Here is a 21,773-nt window from a genome sequence, read left to right on the forward strand (position 1 = left end):
AGAGAGAGAGAGAGACAGAAAAACTAAGATGTAGAGAAGGAAAAGTTAAAAATGATACTGAAAGTATAGATAAGGAATGAAGGAAATGAAAGTTTGTACGTCTATCAGGTGATCAGGCCTGGTGAAGGGGAAGTATCTCTTGCTGAAAACAAGCAAGAGCAGTCCTATTATCGCCATCATCCTCTCTCATCAAACATGAACAGAATAGAATGCATTGCTCTGAGAAACACCAGCTGAGCTCGCAACAAGACACAGAAACCAGGAGAGGGAATTTTATTGTTTTTCACCTCTGTGTTACTACCACATGATTAACTCATAAAAGGAGAATTATCCAGGTCTGTCACAGTAAGGTCATAGAAAGACTATATCATCAAAACTCCGCGTTTCCCTCTCGAGAGCACAGCCTGCTCTCGATACGATCCAAGAGCAGCGAGTCAATTTTAATACTCTGCTCCATCCTTTTCCTTTTTCTTTTCTTTCTAAACGATTGAGGAGAGCTGCAACTTTCATCCTCTAGCCATAGCATCCCTTTAGAAACTTCACGCCATTATCAAATCCTTTTATGCATATGCAGCTGTAGAATATTGCGTCCACCTGGTGCGCATTTCCGCACGTTCTAAAATCTCGAAACGCATACCGAGAGTAGTGGATAGCTCTTCGTAATATGGAAGTACTTTAGCCGCCATTGATGCATCGTCTTCCTCCACCGCTACTCTCTTAAGCCTTGGGAAATGTCCCTCTCGAACCGCCTGTGCCAGCACCTTTATCCCATTCCATGATCTGTGGCAGCCGCTGAAATAGATGCAAGTGAGCGATTTAGGCAACATGCTGACCAAATGTTGCACATTTTCGGGGAATGTGGGAAAAATTGCTTCGTCGTCCTTTGAGCCAAAGCCAACTGTCAACACCCACAGGCTCTCCAGCGCATCAAATTCGCGAAAACTGCCAAAATACTCTTCCTGCTTTATTGAGTACTCGAAAATAGCTGACATAGCCTGGTTAAAGTCCAACCTCAAGTGCTTTAGTGTATCCCTTCGTGAGTACAGTATGCGCTGCGCCTGACTCCAGGTAAGCGCTTCTTTGCCGTTTTCTAACAAAGTAGTTTTCCAAGTCCAACCAAAGGCAAAATGTTCCAACTTTGGACACGAGTCGATAATGTTTTGCATGCTCTCTTTATCCATCTGGCTACACTCGATTCCAACGAGCGAAGGCTTGCAAGAGGCAGTTGCTTCGTAACGTTTTTACAACGTGCCACTTCCAATCTCTCGAGGCACGGTATCATGGCTAGAAAGGCGCCAATTTGGCCAAGGTCAATGGGAAATGGATTCCAAGGTATCAATGATAAGCGGGTGACAGATTCCATTGAAACTGATACTTTTAGTACATCTTGCCAAGGATAGCCCTCGTAGACTGGCATATAAATCGTCAAGGGCTTTGCCTTTGTAAGCTTTGCCAGAGTCTTTCCAAGGAGTCTATAATGAGCGGAGTTCATTTCATGCTCCGTCAATTCGGCCTCGTTGTCACTTGACTCTTCATGATCGGGGCCATCATTCTCTCGACGCCAGTACCATTCGCCACCACGATTGCAGAAGTGATGTACCTGAGCAGCCAAGTGTTTGGTTTCTGTAATAGTCCGCAAAAACTTCCACATCTTTGTGGAGCTAGCATCATGGTATATGAATGGTTGCGCAATAGCACACAAGCGCCGACAAGTCAAGCTGAGGCTCAATAGATTCGTTTTGGAATATCAGAACCATTCGGGCATAGCTTTTTGCATATCTCAAGGAGCATTTCGTCCGACATCGCCATGAGGCCACGCAGTGGCTCAGGGCTGCCTGGATGCTCAAGGCTGCCTGGAGGCTCAAGATTGCCCGGTGCCTTGGCGAATATACGTTTGCATCGTAGGAACAGTATTTTGGTTCGAAATCCCATGCTTGTAGGTGAGCTCGAAAGAGTGAAATTGTGCAGAATGTTTGATGGTTTCTGAAAGCTCAGAGGAGAAGGAATTGCAAAAAAAGATATATATGCATATCTCCTCTTGTGTGCGAGATATTAGGCATCAGCCGGCACACATTCTCTCTTTGTTCAGCGTCATACTCTTTCTTTGTTCCAGTGTTACACTGTCTCCTTTTCAGGGTCACGTTCTCTCTTTGTTTCTGCAGGCTGTCTAGGCTACAAGCACTTCTGATACCAGTTATTTGACTGGGCATGTATAATGCTGTAACGCTGTGGCTAGGGAGGAGAGAGTATAGGTACATCCCTAATATAGCTGCCGCCAAATGGTTCACGAGATGTAAATAGCAAAGAGCAAGCGCTTGTATGAGTGTAGAAAATCCCAGCTAACCTTGCAGCAAGATACAAAAGCAAAGAAATGGAAAGAAGTCTCTTCACACTCTTATAATTATTAATTTCTTTGAGAGACTCGCCATTCTCTATTACAGAAAGCTCATAGAAATATTAAACCGCATGCCATTCGTTAACAAAGTGTTTCTCACTTCCAACCCAGGCCTCCCCGAGAATAAAGCAAAAGAAATTGCAAGATTCCCTCACTGTATTGCTTCATCTTCTTCGAAACAGTAGCCTCCAAATATCAGCTTTAGATACAGTCTCCTTACTCTCCTTCATCTTCCCAATCTTCTTCTTCCTCTTCTTTTTCCACAAACTCTGGATTAGAAGAACAATCCGGAAAATCATCAAGTTTAGTGTCATTGAAATACGCACAGAACACGTCAACATCTGCAAGTAGTTCACGCGCGTATTCAAACTATCCCTTTTCATGTTCCAACAACACAAACTCGAGCTTCGAGAAATACCCCTCTAAAATTGCCTCTTGCAGGATCTCTATCCCATCCCAATCTTTGTGCGAACCGCAGAAGCCGAGACAGATGAGTGATTGAGGTAGCTTACTAACTAGATCTTCCACATCTTCTGGGAATATAGGGACATCTTCGTCCTCGTCATCCGTCCCAAAGTCAGTCGTACGCACCCACAGCGTCTCTAATCCGTCAAAGTCGTGGAAATTGCCCAAGTGGAAATCTTCCAGGTTCACAAGTTGGTCCAAGTATGAGGGGGAATTTTGGCCAAATACGAGATTCAAATTCTTCAGTGTTTTCCTCCGCGAGTGTAGTATGCGCTGCGCCTGTCCAGACGTAACTGTTTGCTGCTCGAAGTCTAAGATATAATTTTCATCATAAGGCCTTAAATAGTACTCAAAATGTTCCAGCTCTGGACAGGAGTCGATAATCGTTTTCAGGCATGTCGAAGTGATCATACTGTTTTTGAAAATAAGAGTGCGGAGCCTAGCAAGAGGAATACTTTTCGAAATGCCCCCACACTCATATGCCGTCAAGCTCTCAACGCATGGCATCATGGTTAGAAGGCCGCCTAGAAGACCAAGGTCAAAAATATCCCCAGGAATCAACGTCAGATCGCGAATGGACTCCATGGTAATGTGTTTGTTGCGAGAATCTGTTAGGCAGGTGGTTTCTTCCCAGAGCGGCACCACGATAGACAATCTCTTTGTGTTTGGAAGATGAGTGAGTATCAATTTCAAGAGCCGCTGGTCACACTCGCCTCCATGCCTCTTAATCTCTCGATCCCACTTCCGAACCCATTTATCACTTTCGTTGATGTCAAGGCGTCGTGCTTCCGCTTTCAACATATTGAGATCCTCGTCCAAAGCGTCACGCGGCTCAGCCTCGTCGTAAAAAAAGGAGCGTACTTGGGCAGCTAAGTCTGGCCGCGCAATGATAGTACGCAGAAAGAAGAGATTATCACCGGGCCAAATACGATGATATAATATTGGTTCTGCGATGTCACGCAACCGCCGACATGTCTGCACGAGAGACCATAGATACGTGTTGAAAGATTTGTCATCTGGGCTTTGCGGAGCGCAAGAACAGTGGTAACACAGCAGTTCGCAGATCATCAGGAGAATTTCGTCTGGCAGCGTGATCAGGCTGGCCGGCGGCATGATGAAAATATGGCAGCAAGACGAACAAAGGCTTTTTGATTCGAAATACCCGAACTGAGAGAAGGATTTAATAGAAAATGAGATTGTAAAATGGCCGATCGTTCGTTTGTGGGCGATGCCAATGGAGTTGCAGGAGGGAAAGCTGGTTGGCACCTGCCAAGTTTCTAGCACTCCCCCTTTACTCTTTTATTTCAGTGGGAAATGCATGCTACAAGCACTTTTAGTGACAGCTATTTGATATGGAAACATTCAGTGCAATCACATATTGAGGCCATGACCGAAGCCTGGAGACGACTTGGAATCCAAAAGGCATACTCTGCAGACAGCAAGACCGCCAGAGACGAGCAATCAATCGTAATTCTACTTGCGATAATAGCAAACATCAGTATGTATGTACTAATCTGTATTCATTAATCTGCATATCCTATCCTTATGCAGCTTCCATAACCCTTCAACACAACCCCCTACTCATCCTCCTCCTCGCTATCACTCTCGGCCTCTTCCTCCTCAACCTCCTCCTCACTATCCTCCGCCCCCTCGGGCCTCTCCACCATCAAAAACGCCGCCAAGCACGTAACCCGATTATGCGTGACATACGTCCCCCTCAGCTCTCCCGCCGGCTTCTCAATCTTGGCATCCTTCTTCCTCGCCGCCTCCAGCAGCTCCTCCGCCTGCACCGTCCACACCCTAATCTTGCCGTCGCTGCTCGCCCCAACCACGTAAAACGTCCCCGGGTTGCCCGTGCTCGGTATGGCGACAAAGTCCTTGATTCTGCCTGAAACGCCTTCTCCTCCTACGTAGCCGACGAACTTGGCCACGGGGAAAGCTCCTTCGGATGCCTTCTTGTCGTCCTTGTCCGAAGGCTCGGGTTTTGAGAGGTCGTCTGCCTTTGTCGAGAAGAATGCAACACGGCCATCCTCCGTCGAGACAGCTAGCAGCGCATCTCCCGTCTCCTCATCGATGGTAACGTAGGTAAAATGGTGTATCTTGACTCTGGTCGTCGGCATGACCCGGCACTTTGGCACACTGTCCATTCCGAAAACAATGATATCCCGGTCGAATCCCACTGCAAACTCGTCCGCTCCGTCTGCTGTTCCCCAAGTCACTTTTCGTGCCTCGCCACTGGCATGTTTGCTCTCTCCGACCTCTCTCAGCATCTCCTTGCTAAAGCTCAGCACGCCCGCCTTCTTTCCGGTGACGAGATTCCACAATCGCATACATCTCTCTCCCTTGCCAACGCTAATCATCAGCTTCATGCTCGGATGGATCGCAAAGTCGTTGACTCCGGAAGGTGTACCGCCGAAAGGCGCTGTATCACCGGTTGGTCGGCCATGAGCCTTTGGCTTCGGTGTCTTGATATTGCTCAACATGGACCAGTCTCGTGTACGTGTCACAGCAATTGTCGAATCGTCACTCGCCGAAAGAAGCTTCGACCTCGTAGGAAACCTCAGCGCCGTAATTGTCGAGTCGTGGTGCAGCAACGTTCCTAGCTCTCTGTTCTTGGGGTTCTCCAGGATCGGTCTCGGAGCCACGCTGGCCAATGCATCGCGGTTCTTCTTGCTCGGGGGATGCGCCGACAAATTGTAAACGTGAACTCGCTCGTCCGTGGCGCCAGAGGCCAAAAGGACCTTTTGCGTCTGACCCGGAACCGGGGGTGAGATGGGAGACACGGCAACGCATCGAATGGCGGATGCGTGCGCATTGAAGAGGAACGTATCGGCGAACTCGGCGTCTCCCTTGGCGCCAATTGTGGCCGTCAGTCCATGGAGAACTCGGTCGTAGGATCCGGCGACGATCTGAATGGTTTCCTCCACAAACTTGTTGCTGCTTGTCGTTGGCTTCGCCTTTTTCTCTGTCTTTGTTTCAACAGCCTTTGTGTTGCTCTTGGTGGGTTTTGTCTTTTCTTCGACAGTTTTTGACTTTTTGGTGGATACAGGCTCTGGAACGGGTTCGCTGGCAGCAGCGGCTTGTCTCTTTCTTTTCGCCATCTTGTGTTGTTGTATTTCGATGTTTTGTGTTGTACGACGTACGAAAGATCAATCCAAGATCCAGATGCAGTCTCTCAATGGCAAAAAAAAATATTATGGGTACCTTGGTTGATAAGATAAGGCGCATGGCGGGCGCTTTTAATGCATAATACTAGTTTTATGCATAATTTCCAACTCAGCAGAATCAGCTACATAAGACAACATCAATTAGGAAGGAAAAAAAGAGAAAAAAGAAGAGAAACCCCGCAAAAAGAAAGAAAACAATTTACAAGCAGAATATACATTTCACAGCCAAAGAAGAAAAAGGAAAGAAGGGAAAATAGAGGAAGAGAAAAGAGAGTAAGATAAGAGACAAGAATCTTCACAAGTAAATCACCTACATCACAGACAAAAGAGAAAAAGAGAAAGGGGGAGATTAAATATTGTATTTCCACGACCGATAAAATGCTCCCATATATGCTTCAATATATTCTGTATCTGCTTCGTAATATTTCGAACCGATGCTTTTTGCCGAACAAGGGTGAAATGTTGGTCAATAATAATAAAAAAAGTTATAAAAAAATAAAACAAAAAAATCTCTATCATCGCGTCCCATCCCTCTCCCGCCCACCCTCTCGGCTCAACTCTATAGTGCTCAGACTGGGGAAACGCTTCGTAAAATCCTCAATGTAGTCCTCCCTGTCCCGCGAAGTCATCTCCAGCATCGGCTGCCCGGGGAGGTCGATTGCTATCAAACGCTCAAATGTGGGGTCATCCCTCTCTTTGGTTGGCGAGGAGGCTTGTCGACCTCCTCCTGTTGGTATGTTATTCAGGTGAACAGGCTTCTTTGGGGCTGTTGGCTTGGCCTGAGTCTTGGTAGACACGCTCGCAGAAGCTGATGCCGAACCTGCAGCCTGTTTACCATCGACCAAGGATCCGTCACTTCGTCGTGGATCTACAACGATAGGCTTTGCAGCCACCGCTGGTTTGCGTTTCACCTCGGGACGGGGCTTATCCTCTCCGGAAGCCGGCTCAGAATCCGTAAACCTTCCGTATCCATGGGCTGTCCGCGGCACGTTCGCCGGCTTTTGTTCCTCGCTCAACAGACTCTGGACCCTGTTCTGTATACTGGCAGCGCGTGCTGCTCCCATAGGCTTTGGGGCCGTGGGGGGTCGAGTCTTGGAGGGCGATCCGCTGCCTTCTGCAACCCTTTTTCGGTATTCTGCTTGCGCAGCCTCTACTCTAGCTTCCTCCTCTTCTAACTGGCGACGCTCCATATCACGACGCATCTCGGCTGTCATGTGGGCGTGTCCCTCTCCGTCTGTATCGCTCCGGTCGTCAGCTGCTTCAGAACCCTGGATGGGCGTCAAAGCACGGCGTCCCTGCTCTTTGCCGGGCGATGAAGATCTCGCTGGCTCATTATCAGATGAGGCATTGTTTTCAAACCTCTTGAATGCACCACCAAATTTGCCTGCAAGCAAGTTCTTGGAAGTCGAGACTGCCACCTCGGAACGTTGGCCTTGGCGGTCTTGATCATATTCTTGCACTTCGATGCTTCTTGAGCTACGAGAAGTCGGTTCCTTCGAGCTTGCTCCGCCGGTGTTGGCATGCGACAAGGGCAGATGCCAAGACGAGTGTCGATTCGTAGAGGACTGTCGAGAAGAAGGCTTGGATGCGTTCTCCCTCTCGCGCAAATACTCCAGGGTGCTCGGCTCGAATGTAGAGCTAAGAGGCCGCGGCTTGCTGACAAGATCGCCAGCGGAAGATCGCATGTCTATCAGGTCTTCTGCGGAGCTGAGAATATCCAGTGACGTCCTGGACGAGGCAACAGTGCTCTGGCTCAATCGCGGCTGGACAGAGGAAGATCGAGTGTTTGCCGACGCCCAGTTTCCACCAGAGTGTCGCTTGGCGGTGTTTTGTCCCGTGAGAGCCGCCGCAGCACGGGCTACAGGCGCGCGTGGGGTTTCCACGTCGAAAGAACGTCTGCTTCTCTCCACGTCCACCGGTCGCTCCTTGTCAGGAGATTTCTCCGTCATTGTCCCCGTGGAAACATATGAGGAGCTTGCCGTCTTGTTAGCAATGGCCTTGAGCTCAGGGTTGCTCGTAATGATAGACTGTGCTCGACTAATTCCGGACTGCGCCGTGGATGACGGCACCAACTTTGGAAGAGGCTTGACATCCAGGGTTGGCGGTGAGATATCCGGCGGAGGGCGAGACGAGATTGGCGCGACAGAGTGTGGTCTTGGGACCGGGGTTGAAGGCGCGGGACTTCGAGAAGATGCAAATGCTGCGTCGGCCAATCGTTCAGCAACCTTTGTATTCAAATCTTTCTGAGGACGAGGCGAAATTGGGCCAGTGTTGTCAAAGTTGAACGTCTGTTGATCAAGAAGTAAGGAGAATTCGTCGAGACGAGGGAATCTGGCTGAGAGCTCATCAGGATCTGCCCTGCGGACGGCGGCAGCGGCGGTAGCCTTGGAGTCCAAGGCAGCAAATGGATCGCCATCGGTGACTTTTCCGGGTCCAGGTGTCCGAGATGGTGAAGGAGTCGGACGCCCTCTTCTCATGGGTGTAATGTCTGGGAGGGTCTGCTGTTCGTTGACGGGTGCTGACGAGAAGACGGCGCCCACAACAGGTGCCTGGTGTGATTTCGGGTCTGTAACAGAAGGTTGGTTCAATCTGGGGTCTGCGCTCGCTCGGCCGGAGTAAATCTAAGAAGATGTTGTTAGCTTCAAGACAAGTATTGTGGCGATGGCTGCAAAGGGACTCACATCGTGGATTGGCATTTCTCGGCCCTGCATAGCACAGGCCTCTTTTAGAACTTGGTATATATTGGGCCTCGATTGCATGTTCTCTTTGAGCATTGAGGCTAGTTTCGGTTAGCGAATGAAGCTGTCAGGGAATTATAAGTCAGGGAATGTGCTATTCATACCAATGAGCTTCTTTAATCTGTCTGAAAAGACTGGATAGCTGGGATATCTGTAGCTTGCATTCAGGATAGCCAGCTGCCCTTGGTCTTCAAAGGGGGTTGTGTAGTAGCAGAGCTTGTATAGCAAAACACCCAATGCCCAGATATCCGACTTTTCGTTAATCGGTTGTTTTCGATAAACGTCGACCATTTCGGGACTTCGATATTGTAATGTCGTGTGTTTCTGAACATCTTCGTCCATCAGGCGGCAGTCGACTACCGTCAAGGGAGCCGGTCGCGGAGGAGCAGCCGAACCAAAATCACAGAGCTTGAACCGCTTGCTGCCCGCATGATTGGTGATTAAAACGTTTTCGACCTTGAGATCTCTATGCAACAGCGCCGGCTTGAGATAATGCATGCAGGCAACGCCCTCGGCAATGTCCGCAAAGATGTTGATGATTTCGGGCTCGGTCAGGCGGTGTTGCAGGCGGGTGTTCATAAAGTCAATCAGACCGCCGCCATCGCAAAACTCCATGAGCAGAAAGACTTCGTAGCCGCCGCCTTTGAGCTCCGACGCGTGGGAGTCAATGTATGTGACAATGGCCTGATGCCCCTTTAGACGCTTCATCGTCTCGACTTCGGTTCGCATGCCCCGCAGAGCCTCCTTATCGGGCACGGCAACTCGCTTCAGGACCGCCAGGTCGGTGCCGTCGACGGCCTTGGGCAGCTTGACGAGGTAGACATGGGCAAAGCCGCCCTCGGACAGGTATTTCTGGATCTGGACGCGATGGTTGCCGACCTGGATCTTGGTCCCTGGGGCAAAGGTGCCGGCCGGGGGCACGTTTGCCGGCGGAGCGCCCGAGGCTGGATATCCAGCGTGAGGATGATGAGCCTGCGGGGCCATTCGGTGGCCGTACGAAGCCATGGTGGTCGAGACGGTCTCACGAGAGAGTGTCGATGGTGTAGCAAAAGGCCAGCCTCGTTGGGTGCAGGAGAAAAGGGCCCAAGCTGGTGACGTACTGGAACTGGGCTAGCCAAGGGCGGAGGGGCGCGCTGGAGATGGTGATGCTGATACCGCCAGATGCGAGTGAGCGATCAAGACATTGGCAAGCGAAAAACACGGGGGGCCAGGCGTGGTTTTCGGCTGGTCGTTGCCTAGTGATGACGGTAGATATACAGGCCGCGAGATTTCCCTTTTTTTTCCCTTTATATTTTCTCAAAAAGGACACTCGGCCCTTGGGATTGAAGACTGCCTAGAATCGCCAGCCTCGTAGTGCTCTGTAGTAGCGGCCAAGAAACCCCCTGGATGCGATCGGGATATCGTCGGCTAATAATCGCTCCCCGGATGTCATTGGGCCCCGGCATTTGGTTGGCCGGCTGGAGAGAATCGCTGGAGATGGAGCGTCAGGCATCATCTCTGCTGAAGCTCACCAAACCCAAAAGACCCAGCGGCCATGTGATTGGGTTGGGAACATCAGTTCAGCATTGCCAAGATGAAATTTCGTTTGTTGTTTGGCATTGATTCGATCGGTCACCGCCCAACAGCCAAGCGGCAAAAAGGGCAGCGTCCGTCTACTCATACTAACATGCCCGCGTGATCTGGGTCCTTTGACAGCTACAATCTAGAGATCAGGTCACGATGGCGATCTAGCTAGGTGCGGCTTTTTTTATGGGCTAGATCCGGCGCATCGGTTATGGGGTAGATAGAACTGGGATTTTGAGGTTAAGTAGAGAGGGGTGTGCTGGGCTTTTAAGCATGAAAGTAGTCGTGAACGAGTTTATTGACAGTGGTTCGACAATCTACAGAAATCGATGATGCGTGTCGTGTCCCACTTGGGAGCGAGGATGTTAGTCGACGAGCCTAAACGCTTTGACATGTGTGTTGAATGGGGTTGGAGCTTGGAGCTGTGTTTGAGCAAGACACGAGTTGTGTGAGAGACTAGGTGGATTTAATGGCCTGAAATCATCTACTGCAGATCAATGCTTGCGTTACAATCACCAAATTATTGATGAAACTTGAAGGCTACCATATAGAGAAGCTCGATGAGTCCCCGTTTAATTGGCGGTGTCGCATATTTACAGATCGGGCGTCATAATATCAATGCGATTTTCAGGGACCACCATCAATTACGCAGGGTCTGAGTGATGTCCACCGCAAGGGACCAGCCATGTGCTCCCCAGAATATGTCGTTGTATTTTATTTCCTCCAAGAGTCCAATCACTGGAGATGCGACGTCCGATCTTCGTTCTACCAGGCGCGGCTTCTATTTTTACTGGCAAATTCGCCTCTCTGACGTACGTACACACCCGCCAATCTCCTTGCCATTCCTTTTTTCCTTCATTTTCCGAGTACAGTAGGGTTACAGTACGTAGGTAGGAATCCAAACGGCAATGTTCTGGATCCCGCACGACAGCGGCACGGCTTCAGGCACCACAATGCCGAGAAGCCGTGAACAGCCACGATTTCAATGGGGCCCCGCCTGAGCTGTAGCTGTGTCCCCTCGATTTAGGAAAATGAACGGGCCAGGGATTTTGTTTCCCTCTTGTGATGTAACGCAAGTTCGTCATGCCGGAGAGAAGATACAAGCGCCGGTGTACCACTGCTTCATGCGGATTCAGCCAGCCTTCTCCCAAACTAGCTTCATTATTCTACCTTACGAGTATTTTTTCTTTTTATCTTTTTTTCTTTAGTGTATTGTTTATTTTACTCCTTACTTGTCCTCTTTTGACACACCTACTTCTTTGCTTATACCCCTTGTGGGAGTGCGTATGCGTGTGGCTGTTGCTAGCATCAGATCTTTATTCCTGTGACCTTGAGACGTGGCTGTAATAGCGTCTGCAATTGGACACGGACACGTCCGTGGGAACAAGACCCGGTACACGCGTTTGAGTATCTCTGAGCTGGGTAAGAATTCCGAGGGGTTGGTGTTTACGCTTGAAGTACTACTCGTATTCATCTCCTGTATACAAGTATACTACTATACATGTAAGGTATGAGAATCAACGGACTCGGGTTCTCACGGACAATCTCCGTGGACGTACGTACGTACGTACGCACTCCTGCATCGCCTCACGATATCATCTCCATCAGTGACGGGAGGCCGCAAAAGAAACAAGCATCAATGGGAAAAGAAAAAAAAACACCCAATGCCAACACACTTGCAACTCACCCAAAACACCCACTAAGCCCCATCGCGACAATCCCAAAGCCCTCGTCCACCAATGAGCAAATCCCATGCTAAGCACCGCTCGGCTCATTCGTGCCGTGCAAACCGCCCGCCCATGTCGTTTCGTGTCCCAGAAATCCAGAAAAAGCTGGCCAGCGGTTCCACCCCGAGTTCCATAGCCAGTCAATCAATATCAATCCAGTTAATCAATATCAATCCGGTTCCCCCGGACTAGGCGGGATGTGGTAGTATCAACGCATGAAGGATACCTGTTATAGCGCCAGTGCGAGACACCAAACCCCCAAAAAGCGAGCAGCCGAACATGCCATTCCTGCTTGGCTTGGTTTCTTCGATGGGCGGTAAACGGGATCGTCCTGATGGGCTAGTGTCTGTAGCAATAAGCTGATGCTGCGCCCCTGGTGTGTGACTGATGCGTTTGCGTCGCTCGTTCGTTGTTATCGAAGGCCAAACAGCTCCCTCCCACGATAAGTTGATCTGACTTAAAAAGAGTCCCGGTCCTCCACCCCATCTACCTAGCTTTCCCCCCTTCTCTTTTCCCTCCCATTCTTACTTCTGCTCGTATACGATAATAAATCACTTTCGCTACTTTTTTATAAACGGTTAACGCCTTTCTTTTTACCACAATCAACAAAATGTCTTCTCCTCAGCCCCAGATGGTCGCCCAGCAGATGACTGCCGAGGCCCCTGCCCGAGTCAGCTCCGAGCAGCCGGTATGTGCCAACCGGATGCGCCTGTTGTCTTCCAAGATTCAGCATGATTGTTAGAACTGAAGACATGAATAAATTCTATACGCAATTCAGATATAGAAGAAAAGCAATATGTGACATCATTGTCTTGCTAACACTATTTCGTTCACAGCGTCCCATCCAACCCATGGCCATGGAGTCCACCGCTAGCATGCGTGGTGGCGAGGGCGAGAAGGGTGTAAGTGCCACTACTACTATTTATATCCCAATAAGCAAGCCACATCAACGATCCGATTTATTGATTTCTGACATCTTTTTGCTCCTATATAGGCCATCTGCTGCGGTATCTGCGCCGGTCTTGCCTGCTTCGAGTGCTGCGAGTGCACTGAGGACTGCTGCGAATGCTGCTGCTAAACAGTGTTGCGCAAGGATATAATATTGAACATGGAAATACCTTGAGGGAGGGAACGACATGTTCCCAGGAGCTTTGTTTCTTTGGCCGCGTGTTGGCCATTTAATGATATGATATCCCAGACTATTCAGTCTCGACGAATAGAGCAATACCCACAACTTTTACATATCAAGAGATTTTACATTTTCGGTTTCCACCATGTGCTCATAATGTTCATGTTACTTTTTATCTAGTCCTTTTTGGCTTCTCGTTATGGCTACTACCTGATTTTACGCAACCTTCAAGTTACATATGATATCCGTCTTATACCACAATTTCCGCCAGCTTCTTCACCACATCGTCATAGTATCGCACCGACAACCTCTCCGCCACCTCATCAGCAGTCTCATCTTCACCAACCTCCAAACCCAGCTCATGCTCCCCCGTCAAGCATCTCCTCGCCGCCTCTTCAAACCTCTCTCCCATCTCAGCACCAACATCAGCTACGCTCTCTGCGGCAAGCAGCTGGCTCCGCACATGCCGAACCACATCCGACTGGCCCTTTGCCAGCCTCATCTCGATTCCGAGCACCGCCTCCACCGGCTTCCAGTGCGCAAGCTCCACCAGGATGACGCCGAGGCTATATATATCGAAGCTCTTCTTCGATCGTTGGCGGCCCTTGCCTTGGTTTGACTGCGCCAGCGGGTGTCGGTATAGGTCGTGCTCTGCGTCGGAGCCGGGGATTTCGGTCACTTCGTCGGAACCGCCGGGGCGGGAGAAGTCGAAGCCTGAGAGGTAGACTTGGGAATAGTCTACATGGCCCGACTTTGTTCTAAAGAACAGAATGTTGTGACTGCGAAGACCTTTGTGCAGCCAGTTGACTGCATGCAGATAGAGTAAACAGTTGCTGAGGGCATGCGCAAGCTTGATCCGCTCTGTAACTCTAGGTTTGCGAATTTCCTTGTCTAAGAGCAGCTCCCTCAAAGACACCGGTGGGAGGCTGTCATGAAGGTCGTCACTCTCCGGGCGTTCGAATATCAAACCCAGCCGCCGGTCTAGAATGTCGACATCATCTTCCGGAACATCTGGATCTGCCTTGTCGAAGAAGCCGATGCAATGGGGCGTCCGAAAGGCTTCTGGCTTGGGACTGTGGTTGAGCAAACAAGCCAGCTTCCGCACTCTGTCGACAATGTCCGCTTTGGACAGGCAACCAGGGGTTCCCGCGGTATCGTAGTCTTTCCACTCGATCCACACCTTCTTCTTCCCTTGGGCAGTCTTCATGATGGCCTCGCACCGCGGGTCATCCAAGTCATCCACGTTGGGGTCCAGCTCTATAAGGTACTTCGGCATCTGTACAAGACGCGGGTCTCCCGGCTTGGCAAGCCCCAGAAAGGCGGCCACAGCTTCGTCAATCACCGCGGGAGCATCCGACTTGGGGTCAATGGTCTCATTGAACGCCTTGAACTTGGCTAGCTTGGAAAGTTGCCTCAGCTCGGCCATGCTTGCTTCTCTCTCAACGTTCGACATTCGTGTGCGTGACGATGCGCCAACATCTCTGGCCTCCAGCTGAGCCTTGAGAGCCAACACAAGGTGGCTAAGGTCGGCAATTTTGTGATGAAGAAGCAATACGCCCCGGTTGGTATCCTGCACCGTGTGTCGGATCTCAATCTGCAGTGAGTGGTCCAGAATGTTCATCATGCTATCATTTAAGAGAGTAAACTTGGACAGCAGGTGCTCGAACCCTTCTTTGTCAAAGGATACCCACTTGAGCCTTTTCAAGCCCTCTTGTGACTTTTCCTTGAGGTTGATCATAGCCTTTTTGATGAACAGCCTCTTCTTCTCTGATATAGGAAAGCTGGCCTGCTTGGCATCCTGTTCAGGGGAGATGAGAAAATCGCCATTGTCGCGAACGGGAGTCAGGTGGTTGTGCTTGTTCTGGATTTCGAGAAACTCGTCAAACAAGCATTGGACTTGCACCAGTAAATCTAACACGGTCTGGCGATGGAGATTGAAAACGTTTGAGTTTAGGATACGGTCTTGGTTTTCCGTATTCACATCCAGCAGCCCAGATGTCTCGCTCCAGGCAAAGAGACGCTGCTGCTCCAGGCGGAGGCGCAGATTGAGGTATTTACAATCATCTTCATAGCCGAGTGCCGTGACAAGCAATTGGATGCCTTTTCGTATAAAAGATCCAGCAGAATGTTAACAATATTTTGCACACAAGCTTAAATCACATGAAAACATGCCTTGAATACAGGATGTATACACTTGCATCCCCAAGGATGCAACGCCAAGAGCCAAGCCAGCCAGGGAGACGGGATCCATGTATGCAGACGGGGCTTTCTTAGATCCCAAGGCCGGAATCTCCCTGGTTCAGCGTGCCGAGGGATTTGACGGTTCAAGTTTGTTGGGTGAGAATTGGAGGCTGATGCAAGCACAAACAGGCCATTTAGTCTATTGGTACTGTACGGTATGGCGCACCAAGATTCGTGTTACATGTGTGTAACGAGGGCTGGACGAGACTAGCGAATTGCCTACGAGATGGTGTGGGGATGGAGCGGAAGAGGACCGAGGCATGGCGAATCGTGGACCGAACCGACGGCGGCAGAGGGAGAGACAAGGGGGCAGGGGGAGCGGATTGTTGGTGTTGGTGGTGAAGATGGTTCTTTTGTGTTATGATAATACAGCCACATATACGAGTACAATTTGATATATGCAACTCCGGGTTTGCCCTACTTCTCTGCCAACAAAAAAAAGCCAGCTACTATTTTACTCAATCCAACGTGAACATAAAGAGTCACGACGCCTATCCTGCGGGAAAGGGCTCAGCAAGACTCCCGATCCAAGGCTGAGAGCAAATCCCCGAAGACGGAGCCATCGTTGCTGGTGTTTCTTTTCGCCCCTTTGCCTCCCCCTAACATAAGGCTTAGATCGTCTCCATCCACAAATAGTCGTTCGGCACAATTACATAGTCTGATAGTACAAGTTAGTACCAGGGCAGTAGTTCCTGTTGGGTGGCGCTCGCGTCTCGGCGTCTGCTGGGTTACACGACAGCAACAGCAAAATCAAAAACGACACTGTGAGAGTAGTGAACGCGCGCGTCGGAACGACGGGGCGCAGCGATTGGCCCGCGAAAAGGCGGCTTGCTCTAGATCTCATTTTACAGATTGCATTAGCCTGAGAATAATGTCGCTGGGTTCCGTAATTGAGTGTTTGTGCTCCCTTGCAGTTGGGTCCCCCGGGAAAAGTAGAGGCCTTTTGGTCTGTTCGTTGTGGGTGGGTTCATCCAGCTTCCGCTGCGGATAGCGTCAGAAGTTTAGTGGTGCAGTTGCGGAGAAGATGGGCAACTTGTAAGATCCATGGGTTGCACCTGGCACTCCGTAGATTACCAAGTAGATATATGTAGATTCATCGTCGGTGCCTTGTTAAAGCCCGATATTACCGGCAAGTGGCTGGATGCTTTACTACTAGTATATCTATCTCAACTCAAGTCTGAGTGCTTGATGATGAAGGTACGTGTATTCACGCATCGTGATCCCGATCCGGTAGGTACATGGTTACTGTACCTGCAGTACTCTGGTATGGTGTGCTCGTCATCCGGACGGCTGGCAGCAAAAAGGAAAGAAAGAAAAAAAGGAGTACAGTAGGCTGTTTCAATGTTGCGGTCCCCTGCCGTACACAACTTTTTGCGCGGCTGCCGTCTTATCTCCACGTAGGAGAGTACATACAAATTGGAAATCCGAAATCCAATCCAATACTAAGGTAACGTGTACCGTACCGTCTCCGTCTCTGTCTCTCGCACATGGCTAGAAGTGGCGCTCTGCTAGCAATCTGACGGGCTTTCAGCGTTCTTACAGGCGGCTTGGCCTGCGGAGAGGGCTCCGCGATGGCGTCCAACCACTGTGCCAGGTGCCTAGTACCGCTAAGGCAATAGGGCGCATGGCGCTAGATCGAGGCCAAGAAGTTCCAACTTTCTGCACTCTGCGATTAGCCCGGCCGTGTCTCACATCTACCGGGCCGCGGTGCTTGGGCTGCATGTCTGGAACAACCCTTTTTGATGAGTCTGAAGATGTGATCAATGTGCTGTTGTGCTGTGCAACTGGATGTTATGCTATGCTGTCATATTGTATCAATTCCATGGGATTCGTTTCGGACAGCACTGCCTCTCCCGTTGGCACCCTTGAAAGCTATCGAATGTACATGCATGTACTCGATCTTAGTAATTGGATCGGATGGTTCACTGATCCAACACCATTTGCGCCGGTCGATATTAGCAGGGCCCCGGACAGGTACTTGACGGTACCACCAGATGCATCGCCCAACTCTGTTTTAATGTCTCAGGTACATCTTGCGCAATCGCCCCTGGTACCCTCTACTTCCATGCTCTGTCTGTGTCTTGTTTGAATCCAGCAATCGGTGCTTGTTGCTTCGTGCAGGCAGATTTCAACCAGAGAGTGCAAGAGGGAGGCAACAGCATTATTCATACATCCGTTGCCTGCTTTTCCCGGGCTTCCGGTTTGCAGTTGGAACGGGCACTTATAGGCGCGAGCACTAGGCATTCATCGTATATCGTAATCCCTGTACCAACAGCAATCCAGGCAAGGTAGACACGAGTCCAATATCAAGTGTTCATATCACCAATTACGGCTCCCTGCTTCCCGTCCGCTGCTAGCCAGGCTCAAGGCCAAGTGACGAGAACACACACGGCAAGACAAGGCGCAAGTACCTGCTACCGCGGAGTGAGAGAGCCGGGAGTCCCTGGAACTACCGCAGCACGTTTGCCCGCACCGTTGAACCATAAAATTTCCCCACCCCGGACGTGCCAGCGAACCTCCTCCCCTGAGCTTCAGTCCTCAATCAAAGAGTTCCTCTTCCTCTCCATACTTTCTTCTTTCTCGATTACCAGCAACAAGATTCTCACCCATTCAGGCCCGTCTGACGAACTCAACCACCAGCGCCATGGCCAACAGTTCTGGTGTGCAGCAGACACCCGTCGGGACCCTGTCACCACCTGATTCCTCGTCATCTGCATCTCAGTCGCCGATTTCCCCGACGCATGGAGTCCGGATTCCTCTCGCAGTCGCCGACGTGCCCGATGCTGGCCTGGCTAACAGGAGCCCGGAGGACCCAGTCAAGGCCTCCGAGCTGAAGGACGACAGCGATGGACGCTCGCGGGAATCCGCTGTTCCTGCGGCATGCTTGGCTTGCGTAAGTGAAACAGTGCTTTTATTGGTTTTTATTGGTTTTTTCCTTTTTTCCTTTTCGTCATCATCGCCGACCTCGCTTGGAGGCGTTCGTTTGATACCCCAGCGACATATGCAGAAACCCCAATTTTCTCGATGCATTGATTCGGGACGAGTCATTTGCAAGGAAGAAGAAGAAGAGAAGCAGAAGGAAAGAAAAAAGAAAAGAAAAAGAGCAGAGGGGAGGGGAGAAGGACGAGAGAAGAAGAAGAGGAGGAAGCAAAGTATGAGAATCGCATGCTGGTGGTAGTAGTTTTCCATCCACGAATCTCGTACTATTCTCGCCATGTTCACCATTGCCAAGAAACCCAAACCCATCACTCGATTGCGCATTGACACAATGGATCACGTCTCGCTAATCACAAGTTCGCGTCCGATCGTATAGCGGAGCAAGCATCTCAAGTGCGATGGGCAGACCCCGTGCTCTCGATGCGTCGGCTCCAACTTCGAGTGCATCTACGTAGCATCTCGACGCGGCTACAAGGGACCCCGTCGAGGACCAGCACACAACCCAAACAAACGCCATGCCACATCTCCTCCCGACACGGATTCCATCAGCATTGCCGCGTCGGACTGCCCCATGCTGCTCGGCGCCGGTGTCTCCAGCGCCATGCCGGTGCCGCTGCCCTCGACCCCGATGGCCATGCAGAGTTTCAGCCCCAACGGCCTGCTCGCCGATGCTCCGGCGACGCCTTTCCAAACCACCCCTGCCGTCACGCAGGCACAGCTGTATCGGTCGTATTGCAGCATCAACGGCATTGAGCCCGCCAACATGGTGACGGGTACCCACCTCCCTTTCCCCGCTCACTTTCCCATGCAGACCCTCCAGGAGAGGTGCATCGACTCCTTCTACCGTTACTTTCATGGTTCACACCCCTTTGTGCTCCCCAAGGAGCACCTGCTTCGCTATGCCAGTGAAAACTCCATCGACCCACTCATGGCCGTGATCCGATGGGTTGGATCGCTTTTCATCGATGTGGGCAAATCACGGCTGAGTCTGTACGATGACGCCATGCGTCTTCTCGACGACCTGACCCAACCTCAGGACGGCTTCAAGGTTCAGGCGATGATGCTGTCCATCGTGGCGCTAGATGGCTGCTGCCAAAATGAAAAGGCGGCCCAGCTACTCGGCCGAACTGAGACGCTGGCTCTTTCGATTGGCCTCAACAAGGCGCACTTTGCTACTCTAAACGGAAGAAGCAACCCAGTGCTAGAGGAGAGCTGGCGGCGAACATGGTGGGATCTGTTCATCATTGACGGCATGGTTGCCGGTGTCCACAGGATGACCAACTTTTTGCTTTATGATGTGCCGGCCGAAGTCAGCCTCCCTTGTGAGGAGCACCAGTATTTGTCTGGGGTAAGTTTCGACTGAACAGCTCTTGTTTATTTTAACCTCTCCCATTTCCACCCCAATCGAGACTGTTCTTGCTTTAACACTCTCTTTGTAGCACATACCCCAACCCATGAGCTTGGAAGATTTAGAAGACCGAGAGTTTTCCGGTGATGAGCGCCGCTTCTCCTCCTTTTCATACCGAATTCTCTGTGGCCGAAACCTAGGTAGATTCATGAGAACTCCTCCCATTTACGGGCCAGATGACGAGAACCTGGAGCGGATCGAGAATCTCCTTACCAACTGGCGACTTCACTTGCCCGAGGACAAGAGGGACTCACTTACGGCTGATGGTAAGCTTGATGAGATGATGTTCCAGGCACACATGATGATGTACGCCACGTCCATCCTTCTTCACCAGCCTCATTCGCAGCTCGACTCTTCACCCTCCGAGAAAATCACCTCTTGCGCACCATACCAACTAGTCCCGGCGGGAGACCTTTTCAACAAGCACACGAAGCATACGATAACATCAGCCAACGGAATCAGCAAACTAATTACACACCGAGTGCCGTTGCTGTCCCACACCCACTTCTTCACCTGCGTCATTACCCTTTCTTCCATTGTGCATCTCAACAAGTGGGCACTCTTCTTCATTCAACACGATGATGATGACCTAAGGCAGCAGATTCGCCTTAACATCGGTGCCCTCAATGAGCTGTCTGCCGTGTGGGGCGCCGCAGAGAGAGCACGAGGACAGGTAAAGGGTGTAGCGCAGGAGATTTACCACATTAAGAAGGAGCAGCAAAAGAATCCGCAGTACTGGCTTGGATTCACCCAGGAAGACGTCATGAACAGCATTGCCGCCGACGAATCCATCATCAGCAACTTCGATAGCATGCCACCGGCCCATCTACTAGGATAAACCAAGGCTTGACGTGTAAGTCTTTCTCTCTTCAAAAAAGAGAGAAGGATACTGTAGATATGACGTGTCTGTTGGAAAGTACCTAGGTATAGAGACTGGGGAAATGTCATTTACATACGAGAGGACCGCCTTCACAGTAACTACCCAGGCAGGTCTACATGGGGGAGTTTGAAATTTCCTTATTATCAGGAGCATTGAATAGGGTCAGAGCGTCGGTTGAGGCGCCGTTGTGAGACGACCTCTTTTTTTGGAATTTTTGGGTATCTAAGATCTATTTGTATATTAATGAGTCATGAATCTCCTTGTCGAATTTCTACTCTGTGGTTAGAAATTTCTATTCGTCTTAATCGTCTTCTTCCTGAATGCTAATGATGGAAGAATTGCAAGATGTGTTGATGCTTTCGGGATAGGAGCAAGCATATAAAGATGTCTCTTTTCACACGATTTACGCATAGTGACATTCAATAGTGCTCCTTGCTCAGTATGGATTCAGCAAAGAGCAAATACTACGTAAATATTAGATTCAACCATTATTTTCACCATTAATATTGAAAAAAACCACTTCAAATCATCGGCTAATGTGAGATACTTTGCTTTCTACGTGTCGAATGCTTGTCGCGTGGTTGGTTCTAGGGTAGATTTGTTGGCGCGATGAGGATCTGCAGCACGGCGGTGTCGACGTGAGCGAGCCTAGGATAGACTCAAATCACAACAAGCACAGCATTGGCGCACTACAGTATAAAGCACTTGCACAATCTATTCTCCGCGACATGTGGCAAAACACAGATCCGTGGATAGCCTCCTTTTTTAAAGTCGATCGATGCGCTGGCAGACCGCCAATCGGACCCCTAAAAAGACGGCTCCTTTACTGTACAGCAGCCAAGATGGCCGCCATTCTTACTCTCCAAGGTACGACTACACACACACACACCTTGACGCACCAACAAGGGGGAATAGTAAGGACATGCGCAGCTGAGAAGAGGCGACTTCACAAACTTCCGATTGACGAGACGGCTAGCCTTTGCGGGAATGCCTAATGCAAAGGCAGGAACAAGCGAAGACGGGCTCTTCTTTTTTGTGTCCCTCGTAATACTTTTTTTTATAGCAACAAGTACGAGCACTATCAAAAAGGCCTGGGGTGGATTCGCTCTACTTGCCCATGTCA

The 21,773-nt window shown here is 50.2% G+C and overlaps 6 protein-coding genes across 6 annotated transcripts; 2 read left to right on the forward strand and 4 right to left on the reverse strand.

Annotated features, from left to right (window-relative positions):
• Window positions 1–2,764: 2,764 nt before the first annotated feature.
• Window positions 2,765–3,973, reverse strand: T069G_06590 (f-box-like domain-containing protein; the record flags this gene model as incomplete). The annotated part of the gene is made up of 1 exon (XM_056173800.1): window positions 2,765–3,973. One exon carries the CDS (start codon window positions 3,971–3,973, stop codon window positions 2,765–2,767), a length of 1,209 nt encoding a protein of 402 aa, XP_056027379.1.
• A 464-nt stretch (window positions 3,974–4,437) lies between these two features.
• T069G_06591 (uncharacterized protein) lies at window positions 4,438–5,961 on the reverse strand (the record flags this gene model as incomplete). Its single annotated transcript, XM_056173801.1, has 2 exons — window positions 4,438–5,829; window positions 5,884–5,961. The coding sequence occupies 2 exons, from the start codon at window positions 5,959–5,961 to the stop codon at window positions 4,438–4,440; spliced, it is 1,470 nt and encodes a 489-aa protein (XP_056027380.1).
• A 581-nt stretch (window positions 5,962–6,542) lies between these two features.
• T069G_06592 (protein kinase domain-containing protein) lies at window positions 6,543–9,770 on the reverse strand (the record flags this gene model as incomplete). The annotated part of the gene is made up of 3 exons (XM_056173802.1): window positions 6,543–8,648; window positions 8,709–8,806; window positions 8,870–9,770. 3 exons carry the CDS (start codon window positions 9,768–9,770, stop codon window positions 6,543–6,545), a joined length of 3,105 nt encoding a protein of 1,034 aa, XP_056027381.1.
• Window positions 9,771–12,665: 2,895 nt separating this feature from the next.
• T069G_06593 (uncharacterized protein) lies at window positions 12,666–13,133 on the forward strand (the record flags this gene model as incomplete). The annotated part of the gene is made up of 3 exons (XM_056173803.1): window positions 12,666–12,743; window positions 12,892–12,957; window positions 13,050–13,133. The coding sequence occupies 3 exons, from the start codon at window positions 12,666–12,668 to the stop codon at window positions 13,131–13,133; spliced, it is 228 nt and encodes a 75-aa protein (XP_056027382.1).
• A 301-nt stretch (window positions 13,134–13,434) lies between these two features.
• Window positions 13,435–15,435, reverse strand: T069G_06594 (prion-inhibition and propagation domain-containing protein; the record flags this gene model as incomplete). The annotated part of the gene is made up of 2 exons (XM_056173804.1): window positions 13,435–15,284; window positions 15,357–15,435. 2 exons carry the CDS (start codon window positions 15,433–15,435, stop codon window positions 13,435–13,437), a joined length of 1,929 nt encoding a protein of 642 aa, XP_056027383.1.
• A 2,634-nt stretch (window positions 15,436–18,069) lies between these two features.
• T069G_06595 (fungal zn(2)-Cys(6) binuclear cluster domain-containing protein) lies at window positions 18,070–20,608 on the forward strand (the record flags this gene model as incomplete). The annotated part of the gene is made up of 4 exons (XM_056173805.1): window positions 18,070–18,318; window positions 18,739–19,128; window positions 19,174–19,710; window positions 19,802–20,608. The coding sequence occupies 4 exons, from the start codon at window positions 18,070–18,072 to the stop codon at window positions 20,606–20,608; spliced, it is 1,983 nt and encodes a 660-aa protein (XP_056027384.1).
• Window positions 20,609–21,773: the final 1,165 nt, after the last annotated feature.

This window comes from Trichoderma breve, chromosome 4 (genome assembly GCF_028502605.1).
Source record: "Trichoderma breve strain T069 chromosome 4, whole genome shotgun sequence".
Lineage (NCBI taxonomy): Eukaryota > Fungi > Ascomycota > Sordariomycetes > Hypocreales > Hypocreaceae > Trichoderma > Trichoderma breve.